At 43.8% G+C, this 18,738-nt stretch overlaps 1 protein-coding gene across 1 annotated transcript; it reads left to right on the forward strand.

Annotated features, from left to right (window-relative positions):
• The first annotated feature begins 7,366 nt into the window (after window positions 1-7,366).
• LOC119298107 lies at window positions 7,367-12,022 on the forward strand. Its single transcript, XM_037575624.1, has 2 exons — window positions 7,367-7,937; window positions 11,707-12,022. The coding sequence occupies exons 1-2, from the start codon at window positions 7,631-7,633 to the stop codon at window positions 11,850-11,852; spliced, it is 453 nt and encodes a 150-aa protein (XP_037431521.1). The 5' UTR covers window positions 7,367-7,630; the 3' UTR covers window positions 11,853-12,022.
• Window positions 12,023-18,738: the final 6,716 nt, after the last annotated feature.

An 18,738-nucleotide genomic window follows, 5' to 3' on the forward strand; every position in this document is an offset into this window, starting at 1 on the left:
AGAGATATTTGTCCTTGCTTGAGTACCAAAGTTTACATCCGTACTGAAAATTAATTTCCCAAAACCATATTTGGTTCATGTATATACGTTTGCTACTGTTCATGCATATGCAGTTTTTTGTTCATGTGCAGATACTAAATTTGTTCTGTCACAGTTGGATACATACTGCCATAGTTTTAGTATCTCGATTTCTATCGATCTCGTTTTTCTGGCAAAGTGATGAGTTGAAGAGAAAGTATAGATTAGCTAGATGGGACATTATTTGTCGACCAAAGGACCAAAGGGGTCTTGGGATCGAAAATCTTGAGGTAAAGAACAAATGTCTCCTCAGTAAATGGCTATATAAGCTTTCTTGAGAGACCGAGGCCACTTGGGCCTAGATTTTGCGTAATAAGTACCTTCATTCCAAGACCTTATCCCAGGTGACTGTGAGGCCGATGGATTCGCCTTTCTGAAAAGGCCTGATGCGAGTTAAGTCGCTCTTCTTTAACCGGACCAAGGTGGTTATCGGCAACGGTACATCTACAAGATTCTAGGAGGATACCTGGCTAGGGGATACGCCATTGGCGGTTCAGTATCCTTCTCTCTATAGTATTGTTCAACGAAGAGATGCGACCGTTGAGACGGTATGTCAGTCCACGCCTCTACATATTAGCTTCAGGAGAGCTTTAGCCGGTAACCGTTGGGAAGCTTGGCTCCATCTTGTGAGAAGACTGATGGAGGTTCAACTTTCTCAACGTGCAGATCGGTTGTGTTGGAAGCTTACGAGGAATGGAGAATTTACGGTTAAATCCATGTACTTGGATGTTATTAATTCTAGTTCTATTCCTACGTCAAAACATGTGTGGCATATCAAAGTTCCCTTGAGAGTTAAAGTGTTCATGTGGTTTGTGCATAAACAAGTCATTTTAACTAAGGATAAACTGCAATTTGTTATTTGATTTCCATTCTGTATAAACATCTCAACTTCCTGTGTCTTCTTGCAGCCGAGGAAAATTTGAGTCACGGACAATAGTACCACACGGGCAACACCGGGAGCACATACACCCCAATACATCTTTTTTTTTAGGGAAGGCCATCATGGCTAGCTTTATTGATCAACGAAAGGAATTACATCGTCCACGATAATGGATACCAGACAGGCCGGAGCCTCCTCTGACCAACTGTTCGAAGTCTTATTACAATAACTATAGCTAGCTAGCACATGCGCCGCTTGATTACAAGATCGAATACAGTGTTTAAATTTGACCTTCCCGATAAGTGAAGCCACATCCACGCAATCCGCAAACACAGCTGCAGCCCAATCCCACCATTGATTTTCTCCTGTGCAATATTGAATTACAACTGATGAATCTGATTCTGCTTCTAGTCTTGGACATCCCAGGGAATTAGCAAAAATCAGGCCCTCCCTCATTGCTATAGCTTCTGCCGTCACAGCATCTGCCATATGAGGAAAATATTTGCATTGAGCAGCAAGGAAAATCCCTTTAAAGTCCCTCAGTACCGCTGCTATAGCACCAGCCCCTTCATCCTCGTGAAAAGCAGCATCAACGTTTAGTTTAACGTAATTAGGCTCAGGTTTACTCCATCGCTTCGTCTGCTCGTTCTGCTTGTTTGCATTTGCTTCCTGAAAATTGTTTGCTATTGCCAACACCGACATAGTACACCCCAATACATCTTCAACTTGGCTGCAACCGGTGTGGTACTATAGTTCTAAACATCAGCCTCCCATAATAGATGCAAGGCTACTCGCAGGGGTGGATCCAGTCCAGCCCAGCGCCCCGGCCCCCTTCGTGGACTACAGTACTTTGGCTACAGTATTTGCTACAGTATACAAAGGAACTGGGCCTCACGCCCTGGGCCTGGGCCCCCCGGCCTGGGGCCTAGATCCGCCACTGGCTACTCGTGCACACACACCCAACACATCCTCAACTTTGCTGGGCTTTCTTCTGCACTGTTGGATCTTCACTTGACGATGTGGCACGATCCATATGCATTACAGGCCCCTGACTCCTTCGTGCACTCTGCAGCCAGCGCATCAGATGAGGCTGTGGCTTCACCATAGCTAGCATGCTTAGAAAAAAAAGAGAGTACACTAATCACTAATAAGATCTCTCACATAAGTATTTTGCCAATCATGTAGCTAATACGAAGGGATGTCACAATGAGCATAATTAATTGCTTACTGGGAGATGGGAGACTCGGAGGATTTATCCCGATACATCCTATTCTCAAAAATCTTAATTTCATTGTTTCCGGTAGTGTAATCAAGCTATATGTGCCATGAACACAACCTAGGATAAGTTCGGTTCTTGTAACTTGTTTCTACCAAACAGTCGACCTCTAAAAAAAGCTATATATAGAGAGAGGGCAAGCGACTGATGGTCTGACAGAATAGTACTATGCTTATACCGTTATACGTATGATGTACTTGGTGTGTAGTATATATTACCAAAAGCGATGGTATGGTGATTGGTGGTGGCTTAGCTAGTCTCGCGGGAACTTGAATAATGGTCTTTAAGTACCAAACTTGCAAACAAACACCATAGGTAGCTAGGTCATTAATGATGATCTTATTCACATTGCTGGCCATTTCCGTATGAAAAACCTTAATTCCTTTAATTCTGACGAACACTTCGGTTAATTCTAATAAACGCTCAAATTTCTCACCAGCTACTACCACGCACATAGACCAGAGTTACTGTTCTAAAATAAGATGGTGAAATTCATTTATATGGCATGGACGACCATGTATTATCGACTATTTGCACAGTGCATTTTGCACTCAGAGACTCCAGCATCACCCCTCGGTGTTTGTTGTAGCCCGAAGGGAAAACTTGTAATCTCCTAACCTACCCCCATTTCCCTATAAATCAGGAAGACCATCCTCCATTCTAAGAGCCAATTCCTGACATATATGCACGCTTGATTTCTAAATTTTTTTTTGGAAAAGGAGGACTTCCCCGGCCTCTGCATCGGAAAGATGCATACGGCCACCTTTATTAAAAAAGCAAATAGGTTCGACATAAGTCTATAATTCTCAAAAAAGCAGCTCATAGAGCGCTGAAGAAGCAAAACAAATGCCACAGCCGGCCGGCAAGAGAAAGATAGGAAAACTAATTGCCTATCCTATTACATGACCGCCATCTAAACCGGCTGAAGATATCCCGTGCAACCATCTCCCATCGGATAGATCCAGTAACCAAACGCTCCCTGGCCTCCATCGGAGTGAGTAATGCTCACATACGGATCAATGCAATGGCTCAGAATATAACCTGCAAAAAATGAGTGTTGGATGTTCTGTTAAAGACTAAATCATTTCTGCAATTCCACATAGCCCATAATAACGCACATACTCCAACACGAATGTGTCTTGCTGTATGGGGCTCAATCCTATCCAACCACGTTCCGAATAATGTATTAATATTGTGTGGAGGAGTAATATTAAAGGCTATTGTCACTGATTGCCATAATTTTTTTGCCATAGGACAATCGAGAAAGAGGTGTTTAATAGTTTCATCTGTATCACAAAAGCTACACCGACTAGATCCATTCCAGTTGCGTTTAATCAAGTTGTCCTTAGTTAAAATGACTTGTTTATGCACAAACCACATGAACACTTTAACTCTCAAAGGAACTTTGACTTGCCATACATGTTGCGACTTTGGAATAGAACTAGAGTTAATGATATCCACGTACATAGATTTAACCGTGGAAACTCCATTCGTCGTAAGTTTCCAACATAACCGATCTGGGCGCTTAGAAAGTTGAACCTCCATCAGTCTTCTCACAAGATAGAGCCAAGATTCCCAACGGTTACCGGCTAAACCTCTCCTGAAGCTTATATGAAGAGGCGTGAACTGACACATCGTCTGAACGGTCGCATCTCTTCGTTGATTTCCAAACTTGCATTATGTTTTTCTCTTTTCAGAAAGGGATCACCCTGACCTCTGCATCATATGGTGCATACAACCCTTTTCTTAAAGAAAAGAGCTCCTAGACAATGAATGAAAAAAGTTTATGACAAAGCACGACAATGTTAGACGGAAACAAGATTACACAGTTCGTCCACATATGCTACTACCACACAAGCTTAACTGGTTGAACAATCCCCGTGCAACTGTTTCCAGGCGGCCGCACCCAAAGGTTATAGGCTCTTGCGCATCCACACGCTGATGACCACCACATATGGATTGACGAGATAGCTCTGAAGATAACCTGTAATATTTTTGGAATAGATGATCTGTTCAAAATGCACTCATTCCAGCAATTCCAAATTGCCCAAAGAATGACACAATCTCTTTCACGGATTTGGCCCTTCAGATTATGATGCATAAAATCAATTTAGGTAATGTGGATTGTGCATCAAATCAGTGTATGCTAGGTGCCTCACGTTAGGTTGTCCACGTGTGAACACGAGTCTCCCCTTGAAGTTTCCCGCGCACTCTGCATAGGTCATTTTATATCCGTACGTGGGGCCTCAAGTTTATTATCTAGTCTCGATCACTTGACAGTTGTGTAAACCACCCGCCAATTCACTACTTCCTCTGTGCAGAAATATTTACTATTTAATCAAAGTCAAGCTGAGTTGAATACCCTGCCATATAGTAGATATCTTTCACGTGGATATGTTGCTTCGAAGTTTGATTGTACATCAATCAGATCTGACAACGCCGTAGCCTAGTATTTAGATGGCATGATGCTAATGTCATCAATTTCTGTTGTTAGGCGAAGAGAGGAGCTCTACAGTCAGATACTCATTTCGGTCCCCTTTATATTTTGGTACATATTTTTACTATAATTTTAACTAATAAAATAGTGAAACTATATTCAAACATGAATCAAGCAATATAATTCTTAGTTACGGACAGATGGCGTGTCGCTCCCACCCTCCCACTTCCCCTTCCTCGGGCGACGAGCGCGAAACAAGGATAAATCCCCAAATTACTCGCCCGCCGCACCTACCTCGCATCAATTCGAGCTCTCCCCACCCCAGCTTCCACCTACCAGCTCTCATGGCAGGGGCGCGCCGTCGCGGGTTGCAGATCCGACGGCTTATGCCCTCGTCTCGGGTGGCGGAGCCACGGGCGCTCCCAACTCCGGGGGCGGTGCTCCTCCCCGAGATCGATCCCAACTCACCGGAGGCTCAACGGGAGATGCGACGAGTGGTGCGGGAGCGGTTCCCCAACCGGGAGGCGTGGGGGGACATCCACCTCGACATCCTTCGTCGTGCGAACTTCGCCGAGCGCGCGCGCTTCATCGGCGATGACGGCTGCATGGATGTGGAGCTCCTCTTCTAGGCGATTTAGGAAGCCGAGTCGCCGGACCCTGCGCAGGCGGCGAAGTGGGCGTTCTTCAAGATGGCGAATCCCTCTCGTCTCAACATCAGGCCACCGTCGGTGGAGGGGATTGCCCGCATTCCGCCGGAGTTCCTCCCCCCAGGGGTGGAGCTGCCCCGCCGTCGTCAGTAATGGATTCCGCGCCCCTCCTGTGCCATCACCGAGCCATCCACCCCCCTCCTTGTCCTGGTGAGAAAGGTATGCATAATTTCCGCCTTCCCCGTACATTTCGTTCGCGAATTTTGGCTCTACATTTGCGGAGAACCCAACTCATGAGGCCGACGGGGTGCTTTCCACCTCAATTAGTTGAATCAAATGTGGATGGGATTCTTCCTATTTTGTGCGATATACAAATTGATGCTGCTGCCATTTCTATGGCGTCTAGACATGCGATTAACTCAAATCTAGATGGGATTAGGGGTAAACCAGATGCGACGAATGCTTCTACAAATGATGTTGCCGTTTCTACGGTCAGAAAAACTATGAATATTTTGAATTTAGGTGATAGCCTACTCCATAGCACGGGGGGATTTTGCAAAAAGTCGCCCTCTGTACCTACTCAGATTGCGACAGGTCCCAGTTTCAAAATTCATGAGCTAGGGAGGAAAACGTATTCTCAGGGGGCGCGTTCGCGTGAGCAGGGTGACCTAGAAACTATAGAAGAGCATTTTGGCCAACTTTGGGTCATTCCGTCCCCTCCCCGCCGCCGCCTACCCTCTCCACAAACTTCCACTCGTGTCCATACCTCCTCTTCTGGGTTCACTTGCTGGATCCGGAAGGATTTGATTACCAACCACTCGTTTACGGCTGTTGACTGTCATCCGGCACCGCGTCGATCCTTTGATCCAATTCCTAGAACCATCAAGGTGTTGAGGGAGGGTTTGGGCCCTGGATCTCTTTCGTTTGCGGCTGTTGTGAAGCAAGGGAGTACGATGGATGATCGGAGGGGTGCTGGTACGGGATCTGGGGTAGGCGGCCCCTTGAAGACTGCTAACCAGAGAGCTAACCCACAAGGGGGGAGGAGGCAGCCATCTGCCACCACCTTGAAGGAACCAATGCCAGCAGCTAAACCCACCAGATCCACGGCTTCTACAGCTGCTTCATCCCAGGTGCAGTCTTCTCAATCGACTGAGGTAGAGATGGAGCAAGTTTTAGATCCTAGGTACAAAGATATGATCTGTTTCAACTGCGGTGGTCCAGGGCATTATGTTGGGAATTGCATTAAACCAAAATCATGCTTCATATGTCAGCAAAATCACAATGTGAACAACCGTGCTGCCTGGACTAAGGTACAACCAACTGCTGCCTTTTTTGGTAGTGGAGCAAGTGGTCTTGGTTTTTACCATGTGGATGTTCCTGTTGCTAATGAATCCAACTGGTTGAACTTCCAAAACTGTGCTGTAGTTAATATTCTCAAAGGTGATGTGGATAAGGAGTTGCTGTTAAGTCTTTTGACTGCTACCTTTTGCAAAAACAGATAATGGCCTTGGCAGATTAGGGGGCTGTCCAATAAGACATTTCTGGTGAGATTTCCACCATGGAAGAAAGTGGAGGATCTCATTGAATTGCCTGGATTTTCTCTGCCTCAAGATGTTTTTGTCATACTTACTGAATTGAAGGGGGCTTGTGACCCATTTGGAGAACTTATTGAGGCATGGGTTTTGATCGAGGGAATCCCACCTAAATGGTGTACCTGGAAGGTTTTTGCCCAAATTGCTTCCCTGTTTGGGGTTCTGACTGATGTAGACTGGAATGGGATGTTTAGGACCTTCTTTGAGAATGTTAGGATTTAAATTGCTTGTAGATACCCCACAAAAATTCCTTTTGAAAGGCTCATTGAGATGAAGAAGTTATTTCTGCTAGGTTTTACTGTGGAGGGCTTTGAACAAGTAGGTGGGGTTGATTCTGTTATTGACATTGAAGATGATGAGGAGTTTGAAGGTGATGGTGCTGCTGAGAGACAGGAGGATGAGGGTGGAGATGGTCATAAGGAGGGTCTGGAGGACTTACATGATAGTGAGGAGGCAATTGATGAGTTAGATAAAGCTAATATGACTAGTATGGGTAAGAATACACAGAAAGGGGTGCAGGCTGGTATGTTTTGCTCTGATTCTAAGCATGAAACCTTTATCCTGGAGTGTGTTAACACTGGTGAAAAGAAATAACTGGTAACTGATAAGAGAACTGACCTTGAGGATTTTTGTCCTTCTGTCCTGGTGGATTCCACTCCATCTAAGTCTGTGGTGAAGTTTGTTGAGGGAAACACTAGTTCTGGGAGGGAGATTGAGAATATGGAATATTGTGAGAGTATCCTTAAATTTGTTGACTTTTCTGAGTCCGAGGAAGAGGACCCCAATGATGATGACCTTGAAACTCTTCCCGCTGAAGCTGTACAGGCTATTCAGACCATTTCTCTAAAAAGATCTCTCATGGAATCTCTTGATCAAGCTCATGGCTCATCAGAGGTTGAGAAAACCAAGTGGGGGCCTATATTGGTTCAGAAGCCTAATACGAGGGGGCATGGCAACTTAAACATCATGGAGAAGGCCGCTGCTTATAAGAGGAAGCAGAATCTGGAAATTCCAAAAAGCTTTAAAGGTACATCATTCACTAACACTAGTCATGACACCTTGCTTGATTAGATGAATAAAATTGATATTTGTATTGGGGGGGATGAAGTTAATAGACTTGAAACCATTGACATTTTGGTTGATGGGGAGAAAGAGAGGTGTTTGGCTTTTGCCAATAATAACCCTGAAATTGTTCTGCCAGATAACTTAGATTTAAACCATGATGAATTGGTTGGGACACCTTTGGATGCTCACCCTCTCAAGCCAGTTGGCACTTCTGATGCTTTGAGGAGAACTCCAAATGTCCCAACCAAAGCTAGGCCTTGTGGCTTGTCTCATCCTTTTAAAGTTGCTTAGATAATGATAGGTCTCATTTGGAATATTAGAGGGCTTGGTAAACCTGGTAAAGTTCAGTGCCTTTGTGAAACCATTGCTAGAGCTAACCCTGATTTTATTGGATTCCAAGAAACTAAGAAAGAGGTTATTTCAGAGGGTTTCCTCAAAGCTATAGACAGAAGTGGCAATTTTGATTGGCATTATTGACCTGCTGTTAATACTGCTGGGGGGATCCTTTTGGGTCTTAGGAAAAGTTTGTTTGATACTGTTGGTTTTATTAACCATGAATTTTTAGTTATTGCCACAGTTAAAAATAAGGGAGATGGTTTTATGTGGCACCTTGTTATTGTTTATGGTTCTGCTTACCCAGAATTCAAGGTAGATTTTGTAGCTGAATTGCATAGTATTGTTGAGTCTGCCTCATATCCTATTTTGATATGTGGAGACTTCAACTTAGTCAGAAATGAGAGTGAGAAGAGTAGTGGGCTTGTTAATCATCATACCACTTTTATGTTTAATGATTGGATCAACAGAAGGGGGCTGCTGGAGATTTCTATCTCCAATAGGGGGTTCACTTGGTCTAATAATCAGGATGACCCTGTTTTTGCTGTGTTGGATAGGGTTTTTACTTCTGTGGATTGGGATGCTCATTTCCCACTGTCTTCACTAACTGCTCTCCCTAGAGTGGGGAGTGATCACACTCCTTTGGTCTTAGACACTGGGGGACGTCGATCGTCTAGCCCTAAAATGTTCAGGTTTGAGAAGTGGTGGCTTTCTCAACCTGGGTTTAGTCAGTTAGTTCATGAAACTTGGTCTTCTGTTTCATCATCCACTTCTTCAGTGGATAATTGGTTATCTAAAACCAGACTCCTTCGTAAAATATTAAAATGGTGGGCTATTAATACTGAGGCTGCGATGAAAAAAAAGAAGAAATCTCTCCTTATGGAGTTTGACTTGCTACATGTTTTATTTGAATCCCAACAATTGTCTTCTGCTGATCATGACAGAATGAAAGCTGTGAAAAAAGAATTGGAGGAGATCTGGAAAAAAGAGGACCGCAATAATGCTTATTCCAAGCCTTAGCTAACCACAGGCATAGGAAAAATCATTTGTCTGAGTTGGTAGGTCCTTTTGGACCTGTGACTTCCACTACTGATATGCTGGAAGTAGCTACTGACTTTTATAAAACCCTGTTTGCTTATGAACCTAAACCTGACTTACACCTAGGAAATGGTTTTTGGTCTAAAACAGAAATGGTTAGTGAGGAAATGCAGAGAGACCTAGAGAGATCCTTTTCTGAGGATGAGATCAAGGAGGCAATTATGAGCTCATATGCCAGTGGGGCCCCTGGCCCTGATGGGTTATCATTCCTCTTTTATCAGAACTTTTGGGATCTCATCAAGAATGACTTTATGTGGATGGTCAGGGATTTTGAGAATGGGGTGTTAGATATTTACGAACTGAACTATGCTATCATTACTCTCATTCCTAAGGTCCCCCTAGCTAGAGAGATGAAGAATTTCAGACCTATTAGTCTTAGCAACTGTGCTGTTAAAATCTTTTCCAAAGCTATGAATACTAGGGCCTCCCCTATCTGTGATAAACTCATTTCACACAACCAAACTGCCTTTATTAAAGGGAGATTTATATTGGAAAGTGTTGTTATGGCCCATGAAGTGATTCATCAGGTCCATATGTCTAACACTAGTGGGTTGATTCTTAAACTGGATTATGAGAAAGCTTATGATAGGGTCAGCTGGGAATTCCTGGAGGAGATGCTTCTTTCTAGAGGCTTTGGGGTTAAATGGGTTAGTTTGGTGCTTAGCACCTTGAAACGTGGGACATTTTAGGTTAGAATTAATGACACAAATGGGCCACACTTTGTTGGAGGGAAAGGGTTGAAACAAGGGGACCCCCACTCCCCCCTTCTTTTTAACCTGGTGGCTGATGTTTTTTCTAAAATGCTGGCTAAAGTTGTTAATAATGGCTTGATTGGTGGGCTTCTCCCACATGCCATCCCGGGTGGAGTAGTTAGTTTACAGTATGCTAATGATACCATTCTGTTCATTCAAGAATCTGTGGAATATGCAAAAAAATTGAAGTGGATCCTGACTTGTTTTGAGAAGCTGTCTGGCTTAAAAATCAATTTTCATAAAAGTGATTTGCATACCATTCATGTATCTGAGCAAAATGTCTAGAGAATTTTCCCAAATTTTTTGTTGTCAATTTGGTGACTTTCCTTTCAAATATCTTGGTGTGCCACTTCATTTTAAAAAACCGAGGAGGGAAGACTTGCAACCTATCATTGATAGGATTATAAAAAATATTGCTGGTTGGCTAGGCAAACTTTTATCTTACAGAGGCAAGCTGATTTTATTAACTACTTGTATTGCTAGCATTCCCTCATATCTTATGGCTATGGTTAAATTCCCAAAGTGGGCTATTGATATGATCACCTCCCAAATGTCTCATTTTTTCTAGGGCAATGTGGGTGAGGTTCACAAATACCATTTAGCTAACTGGGGCCTTGTGGCTAGAAAGAAGGAATTTGGTGGCCTGGGTGTCCCTAATCTCAGGGAATTTAACATGGCTCTCCTGGCGTCTTGGGGGAAAAGGTTCTATGATGGGAGGGAGGGGGACTGGAAAAAACTTCTTTGCTTCAAATATGCTACTGATAAACCTAATATATTCCATGCTAAACCTGCCTCTGGGTCTCCCTTCTGGAAAAGCATCTCTTGGGCTTTTGCTGCTGCAAAAAATTTCTAGAAATGGAATCCTGGGATGGGGATAACATTGCCTTCTGGCATGATAACTGGATTGGGGGGGTGCTCCCTAAAAACTGCTTTTTGGGAATTATTTGATATCTGTCATCAACAGGATGCCACTTTGTCCCAGGTATGGGATGGTGTGAACTTATGTCTCACTTTCAGGCGCTGTGTGGATGAGGCCATGATGCAGAAATGGGGATGTTTAGTTAGCTTGGTTTCACAAACTACCCTTTCAGATCATCCAGACAGCCCTATCTGGGCCCTAGAATCAAATGGTCAATACTCTGTTAAGTCATTCTATAAACTGATCAACTTTGGGGGGGGGGGGTTTCTTCTGAGATAAGAGATTTTATTTGGAAAATCAAAGTCCCTCCAAATATCCATGTCTTTTTATGGCTGATGTACAATAATAAAAGCCTTACTAGAGACAATTTGGCCAAAAGAAGAAATGTTGAGGATAAAACTTGTGTTTTCTGTGCTGAGTTGGAATCTATCCAACATCTTCTGTTTGACTGCATTGTTGCATCTAATGTCTGGTCTGTGATTGCCGAAGCACTTAGCATTCCCCCTCCTGTTCCATTTTTATCCTTGACTTCTTTTTGGAAGAGAAAAAAACAATATGAAGGTGTGAACATGGTTACCTTTGCTACCTTGTGGTGCTTATGGCGGTTATGCAATGACTTTGTCTTTCAGGGGGGAAGATGGCGAGATATACGATGTGTGCTGGGACAGGTGGCGGCAACAATCAAGCAGTGGAAAATCTTATCTTCAGAGGCCCAGGGTGCTCTACTTCTCCGGTGCTTAAGGCTTTTGGAGCGTCGAAGAGGGGAACTGCTTAGAATTGCTTGGGTTTAGTGTATGTCTTGAGTGACTTATCGTCTGCGTTGTGGTCTGCATGAGTATGACTCTCTTATGGGATGTAATAGGGTAGTAGCCTAAAAACCCTGATGTATGTTTGTTCTGTGGCAGCTACTTTTGGTTGTCGCCGAGAGCTGTTCAACAGTCTGGTCTCTACTGTTGCCTTGGCTTAATGAAAGTTGGGGCGGGGGGCGACCCCTCTCTTTTCAAAGAAATAATTCTTAGCTACATGCATTAACATTTTCCTAATCAAATATGGGTCAAACTATGATCCAAAATACGACTGTGACTAATAAATCTAGACATAGGTAGTAATAGACAATAAGAGTGTTCTTCCACTGCTGACAGGCTCCTCGGTCATCTTCCCATTGTGTATATATTATACAATCTAATGATAAGCAATTAGTATTGTCGTTTTCTGTCAGGCTTCCGTTGGTACCATGGTGGTCTATAAATATATACATACACACCTCTCTAAGTCTATAGCTAGACACGCTCATAGAACAACATGTTGCCAAAATCGTTAACAAACAAGTATTGCCGATGCCGAAGCTTTGTGGATGGAAGACATCCAGAAGAAAAGTTCATATGCCAAAGGTCACATAGCTAGCTTTGCACCTATATTTGTTGCTTACTTAGTTTGAAGTTTGATGGTACATCAATCGAGATCTGAGAGCGAGCAAGGCGATTTTGCACACTTGGTTTGAGTGGGATTCAGATGCCAATGGCTTTAACGCCTGCAGTTGGAAGGAGAACAGAGGAACAGTAATGCCACATGCACATCCAGGGGCCCTTGCATCTTTAGCTACTAGGCAGTACTAGGCCGAAATCACTGTTCTGACCTTGTCAACGTTTATCGTCACAAACTAAACTCGACGTGAAAGTATTTCACGATTTGACCCTTTTAGAAATGCTAGGGTCCACAGCGTTTCTGGTCAATTACGAAACACCGAGGCAGCTAGTGTTCCTGGCGAACACGGAAACGCCGAGGTAGCTTGCGTTTCGGCCCTGGCCCATAGTCAGTCCGAACCCGCTGTTTTCACTGACGTGGCACGTGTGAAACGCCAATGTCCCTAGCGTTTCTGGACTAGATTAAGTAATGCGCACCGGGCCGTGGGGGCCTAACCAAGCCCACTCGCAGCCCCGGTCGGGCAGTTCTTCTAGGGACGAACTGGCGGCCGCCCCTCCCTCTTCTTCACCAAATCTCCCCCAAATCTGCTATTTTGATCATCAAAACGAGTAGATAGGAGCATCCGCGAGTTGCTTGAGGTATTCTCTTCCCAATCCTCCATTTATTTTCAGTCAAGATTGGCTATTGTAGATGCATTTTTTCAAACATGGTGGAACCCTAAGATGAGTTATTAGTGATTTATTTGATGAATATTTTGGTTACATTATGTTTAGAAAGAATACATGTACTCCTGGCCGTCCTATACTCCTTGTGTTGAAGTATTCTTAGTTAACTTGTTTAGTATTGGATTTAGTATTTTTAGTTAATTTGTTAATAATTAGTTGTGATAGATTCTTTGGGATAAAATAGGTTGAAACGAATTGGTGTTAGTAATGTGGTTCGTGATTTGTATCTTTGGGATAATTTGTAGTAGTTCTCACACGATTTTGTATAGGATGTGGTCATAATTTTAAGCATATATCATAACAAATCCATTGACCTTATTTTGTAGGATGTTTGAGCCAGATAAATATCCCGACCTTGATGATTATTACGAGGAGAAGCATCATGCTGTGCTAGTGGAAAGAGGGGAGGTAATTATGTATCTACATTGTTGATTCTCATATTGTGAGTAGTTTAGAGAAGTATATAAATTGTGCGTGTGTTTTTTGTAGGTTCCTCCAGTACTTCGGTTGAGAGGCCACAACCTACGTGAGTCCCTGAAGTATGACCATCGCTACGAGCCTTATTTTAGAAGAATGGATCTTCTCCAATTTGTGCTCAACTTTAAAGGCACACCACCATGGCTGAACTCGACGGCCATTACCGCCGTTATGGACCGTTGGAGGCCGGAGACGCACTCTTTTCACCTTGCTCTTGGTGAGATGATCGTCACTTTGAATGATATTGCGATGATCTCCGGTCTTCCGATCAAGGGCAGGGCTCTTACTGGGAAGGTGAAGTCTGAGGGGTGGCGACAAAGGGTTGCAGGTTTGGTTGGTGTTTAACCTCCCCCGTGGATTCATGAAACAAAGAAGGATCCTAGGCCATCTGGTGTTTTGTTGTCGTGGCTACAAGAACATTTTTACGAGTGCCCAGAGAGTGCTAGTCCGGCTGTTGTGGAGAGGTACGCCATGGCTTACTTATGGAATCTTTTGACCCAAGTGGTGTTTCCTGACGGCACGGGAGATACAGCCTCGTGGATGTTCTTGGACCCTCTTCGTAACTGGGATGTTAAGTGGAGTTGGGGTTCAGCGGCACTAGCCTTCTTGTACCATCAGGTAATGCTAATATGATGCATTCTCATTATATGAAAGAGTTTTTTTGCATGTGATTGTTTAATGTGTGTACAAATGTGCAGTTGGACGGAGCATGTATGAGGAGTAAGCCGAAATCTTGTCTTGGTGGTTTTGTTTGGGCCCTACAGAGGATGTGGGAGCGTATCCCTGTGGGTCATAACTTCACCAGAGTGGCCTTTTGATGGGGATGAGGAGCGGTATCCCACTAGCACATAAAGTGGGCTAATGTCCAAGTGTCGACTATCGCCGCCATGGGGCGTTACAAGGCATACATAAGCAAGCTTGACATGCTTACTTACAACCAGGTAATTATCAAATGCCTTGCCATCATTACAGATTTTTGTTGTTGTGCATGAGCTAGTGACATGTTGTGATGTAGGTTAAGTGGAGGCCGTACATGGTACTTAGGCAGTTCCCTTTGAGCAATATGTGCCTTCGTGACCAACATCTTTGGCATTTGCTTTGCCCCATGATATGCTTTTTTGCGGTGGAGTGGCATCTTCCACATCGTGTTTCGAAGCAATTTGGAGTACAACAACGCACCCCGCCGGAGTATGTTGAGACAAGTGTGGTGCTACATAGGTGAGAGTTTCTTGTACCATATGTTGATAAATGTGTACCACGGAAAAATGAAATTGATATCGATACTTCTCATACTTTGTAGGACGAGCTGACAACACAACAAGAATGTCACTAATTGGGAGGATCACCATCTTATGTGGGTGGACATGTGGAATGCTCAGAGGAATGCCCGAGTTGAAGATGATCACACACCTGACAATGACGAGGAGGCATATTTAAGGCATTTGGAGTGGCTTCACAAAGAGTATAGGGTGCTTGGACTCGTGCCGATTGCTTGGAAGTAATGCCAAGTGAGGCTGCTGATGGTGCATTCAACAACTCTATTAGGGAGACCATTGGAACGCACCTAGATTACGGCCCTCTGCATGACCAAGTGGTATGTCATTTTTCCTTTTTTTGAACATGTGTCATTTCTTCATGAGTGGTGTGTCACTTATGTTTTATTCAGGGCACGGAGCTATGGAGATGTATCAATGATAGTAATGTGGTGCTTGGCCGCGCACCTGGTAGAGAAACAGACGTTCTCGTTAGGAGTACTCTACAAGTTAGAGGCCTTCTTAATATGAACATGTGTTTTATATCATGTGAACTATTTTTGCATATTTACATGTCAATGTCTTTTCCTCCGCAGAAGGTTGTGAATTGTTGCCGAACACTAGCCACTTTACTCTCTTGCCATGGCGGTTCATCCACGGATGTGCGTGCATGTGCTCAGTATAGAATGGATGTGCTTTCTTCCGCTCGTCCATCTTCGAGCCAAGCACGTGCTTCTTCCGCTTGTCCATCTTCCAGCTGAGCAGGTGCTTCTTCGAGCCAAGCACGGATTGATGAACAGGAAGATGAAGAGGAGGAGATAGACTACGATGCGGATCCAGACTATGTGGAGCTTGGGGCTTCGCAGATGGAAGAAGCTCCACCGCCAATTCAACCTTCTCAGCCTTCTGAAGAAGCACGCCGAGTTAGCTCAAGAACCATCCGACATCCTGGATGGCAGAACACTCCAGAGGGCTACGTCAACAGGGGGAAGATGGCTGCGAAAAGAGGCAAGAAGTGAAGTGATGACTGATGCGAACTTGTTAGTTCTATATCTGGTGAACTAGAAATGTAGTTAGCGTTTCAGATGAAGCGAACTTGTTAGTTCTATATCTGATGAACTTCTTATGTTTTATGTCTGATGAACTTCTTATGTTTTATGTCTGATGGACTTGTTAGTTCTATGTCACCAAGACTTGTTAATTATTATGTAAGCTGGATAATGTTACGTTCGTTTCCAAAAATATGTCGCATTGCTATATTGTTGCTGTACTTGGCATTTATATTGTGAAAATTGTTGGATCATTAACTAAACAGTTGTTGTACCTTTGCTACCTATGATGGAATGGGCAACAGGGTTTGCTGTGATCTGCTTAACAGGGTAGAAACGCCAAAGACTTTGGCGTTTGTATGTGGCTTGGAAACACCGAGCAGGGCTGGCGTTTCAGGTGTGATCGGCAACGTTTCATGTACATGTCCCAGGAAGCCTCTGTCTTAAAGGAACGCCAGGCGACATAGAGCGTTTGGATGTAGGGCAGAAACACCAGGGCCATTGGCGTTTCCAGCGTACAAACAACGTTTCATGGAGAAGTCCCAGGCAGCTTCTGTCTTAAAGGAACGCCAAGCCAACTTGAACGTTTTTATGTAGGGCAGAAACACCAGGGTCACTGGCGTTGCCAGCATACACTACAACGCCTTCTTGTTTGGCGTTGCTATCAGAACAGGATGTCAAAAGCAAACTCCAAAGCAATTTGGTGGTACACATAGTTCACCACATAAAGGAGTCCAAAGCAATTGTTACATCACATAGTTCACCACATAGAGGAGTCTAGAGAAATTGTGACATCACATAGTTCACCACACAAAGGATTACAAAGAGGAGTCCAAAGCAATTTAGAGTACACATAGCTCACCACATAAAGGAGTATAGGCAACAAGAAGGTCAAGATGAAATGCACACGAAGGTCCAAAGCATGGCACAGTTCACACCATTGCTCTATTGTGTAGAGCAAGGCCCATTTACCTTCTTCTTCTTCCTCCTCTCTTCTTCTTCTTCCTCCTCCCTTTTCCTTAGGAGGTGAGCCGCCTTAACCACCCTCTCCATGAATATCTGATTCTCCCTCTCTCTTTTTTCAGCTGCAATTGCCCAAAGCTTCATGGTTCTTTCTTCAAAATCCTTTTGACGCTTCTTTGTGCCTCCTCACATTTACTCACCAACGCTTGCTACCTAGCGCGACACTCATTTGACGCTCTCACTTCTTACTTCCTCTTCTCTTCAAGCTCCTCTTCCTTCTTCTTCTTTAGTGCGGCTGCATCCTCCTCTCTCAGCTTCTTTGCAGCCTTCTCCCACCACCCCGCCATCTCACCTTCGCCATCCTCAAGCCCCTTCATTGTTGCCTTGTTGGGTTGAGAAGCTGCCATATCTATGAAAAAATGCAAGACATTAGTTAGTAAGGACAAAAACAATATGAAAATAATATTGGGAGACATGAAAATAAATAATAAATGTAGCTGATAACCCACAAGTATAGGGGATCGCAACAGTTTTTGAGGGTAGAGTATTCAACCCAAATTTATTGATTCGACACAAGGGGAGCCAAAGAATATTCTCAAGTATTAGCAGTTGAGTTGTCAATTCAACCACACCTGGAAACTTAGTATCTGCAGCAAAGTATTTAGTAGCAAAATAATATGATAGTAGTGGTAACAGTAGAAAAAGGTAACAGTAGTAAAAGTAATGTTTTTGGTATTTTGTAGTGATGATAGCAATAGCAACGGAAAAGTAAATAAGAAAAGAACAATATATGGAAAGCTCGTAGGGAATGGATCGGTGATGGAGAATTATGCCGGATGCGGTTCATCATGTAATAGTCATAACCTAGGGTGACACAGAACTAGCTCCAGTTCATTGATATAATGTAGGCATGTATTCCGAATATAGTCATACGTGCTTATGGAAAAGAACTTGCATGACATCTTTTGTCCTACCCTCCCGTGGCAGCGGGGTCCTTACGGAAACTAAGGGATATTAAGGCCTCCTTTTAATAGAGAACGGGAACAAAGCATTAACACATAGTGAATACATGAACTCATCGGTAAGTATCCCGATTATTGTCACTTCCGGGTTAACGGATCATAACACATAATAGGTGACTATAGACTTGCAAGATAGGATCAAGAACACTCATATATTGATGAAAACATAATATGTTCAGATCTGAAATCATGGCACTCGGGCCCTAGTGACAAGCATTAAGCATAGCAAAGTCATAGCAACATGAATCTCAGAACATAGTGGATACTAGGGATCAAACCCTAACAAAACTAACTCGATTACATGATAGATCCCATCCAACCCATCACCGTCCAGCAAGCCTATGATGGAATTACTCATGCACGGCGGTGAGCATCATGAAATTGGTGATGGAGGATGGTTGATGATGATGATGATGGCGACGGATTCCCCTCTCTGGAGCCCCGAACGAACTCCAGATCAGCCCTCCCGAGAGGTTTTAGGGCTTGGCGGCAGCTCCGTATCGTAAAAACCGATGAATCTTTCTCTCTGAATTTTTTCTCCCCGAAACACAATATATGTAGTTGGAGTTGGAGTCGGAGGGGCATCAGGGGGCCCATGAGGTAGGGGGGCGCGCCCTAGGGGGTCTGGCGCCCCCCACCCTCGTGGACAGGTGGTGGGCCCCCTGGCCTTCATCTTTTGCAGGTATTTTTCATATTTTCCAAAAATTTGCTCTGTGAAGTTTCAGGTCATTCCGAGAACGTTTGTTT

Source organism: Triticum dicoccoides, chromosome 5A (assembly GCF_002162155.2).
Source record: "Triticum dicoccoides isolate Atlit2015 ecotype Zavitan chromosome 5A, WEW_v2.0, whole genome shotgun sequence".
In the NCBI taxonomy this organism is placed as follows: Eukaryota; Viridiplantae; Streptophyta; class Magnoliopsida; order Poales; family Poaceae; genus Triticum; species Triticum dicoccoides.

Excerpts from the sequence above, each read along its gene's own strand:
- LOC119298107 (XM_037575624.1), top strand. The coding sequence starts at position 7,631 with ATGGAATATTGTGAGAGTATCCTTAAATTTGTTGACTTTTCTGAGTCC. Across the intron at positions 7,938-11,706 it reads AATTCCAAAAAGCTTTAAAG|GGGGGAAGATGGCGAGATAT; the intron begins GTACATCATTCA and ends TTTGTCTTTCAG.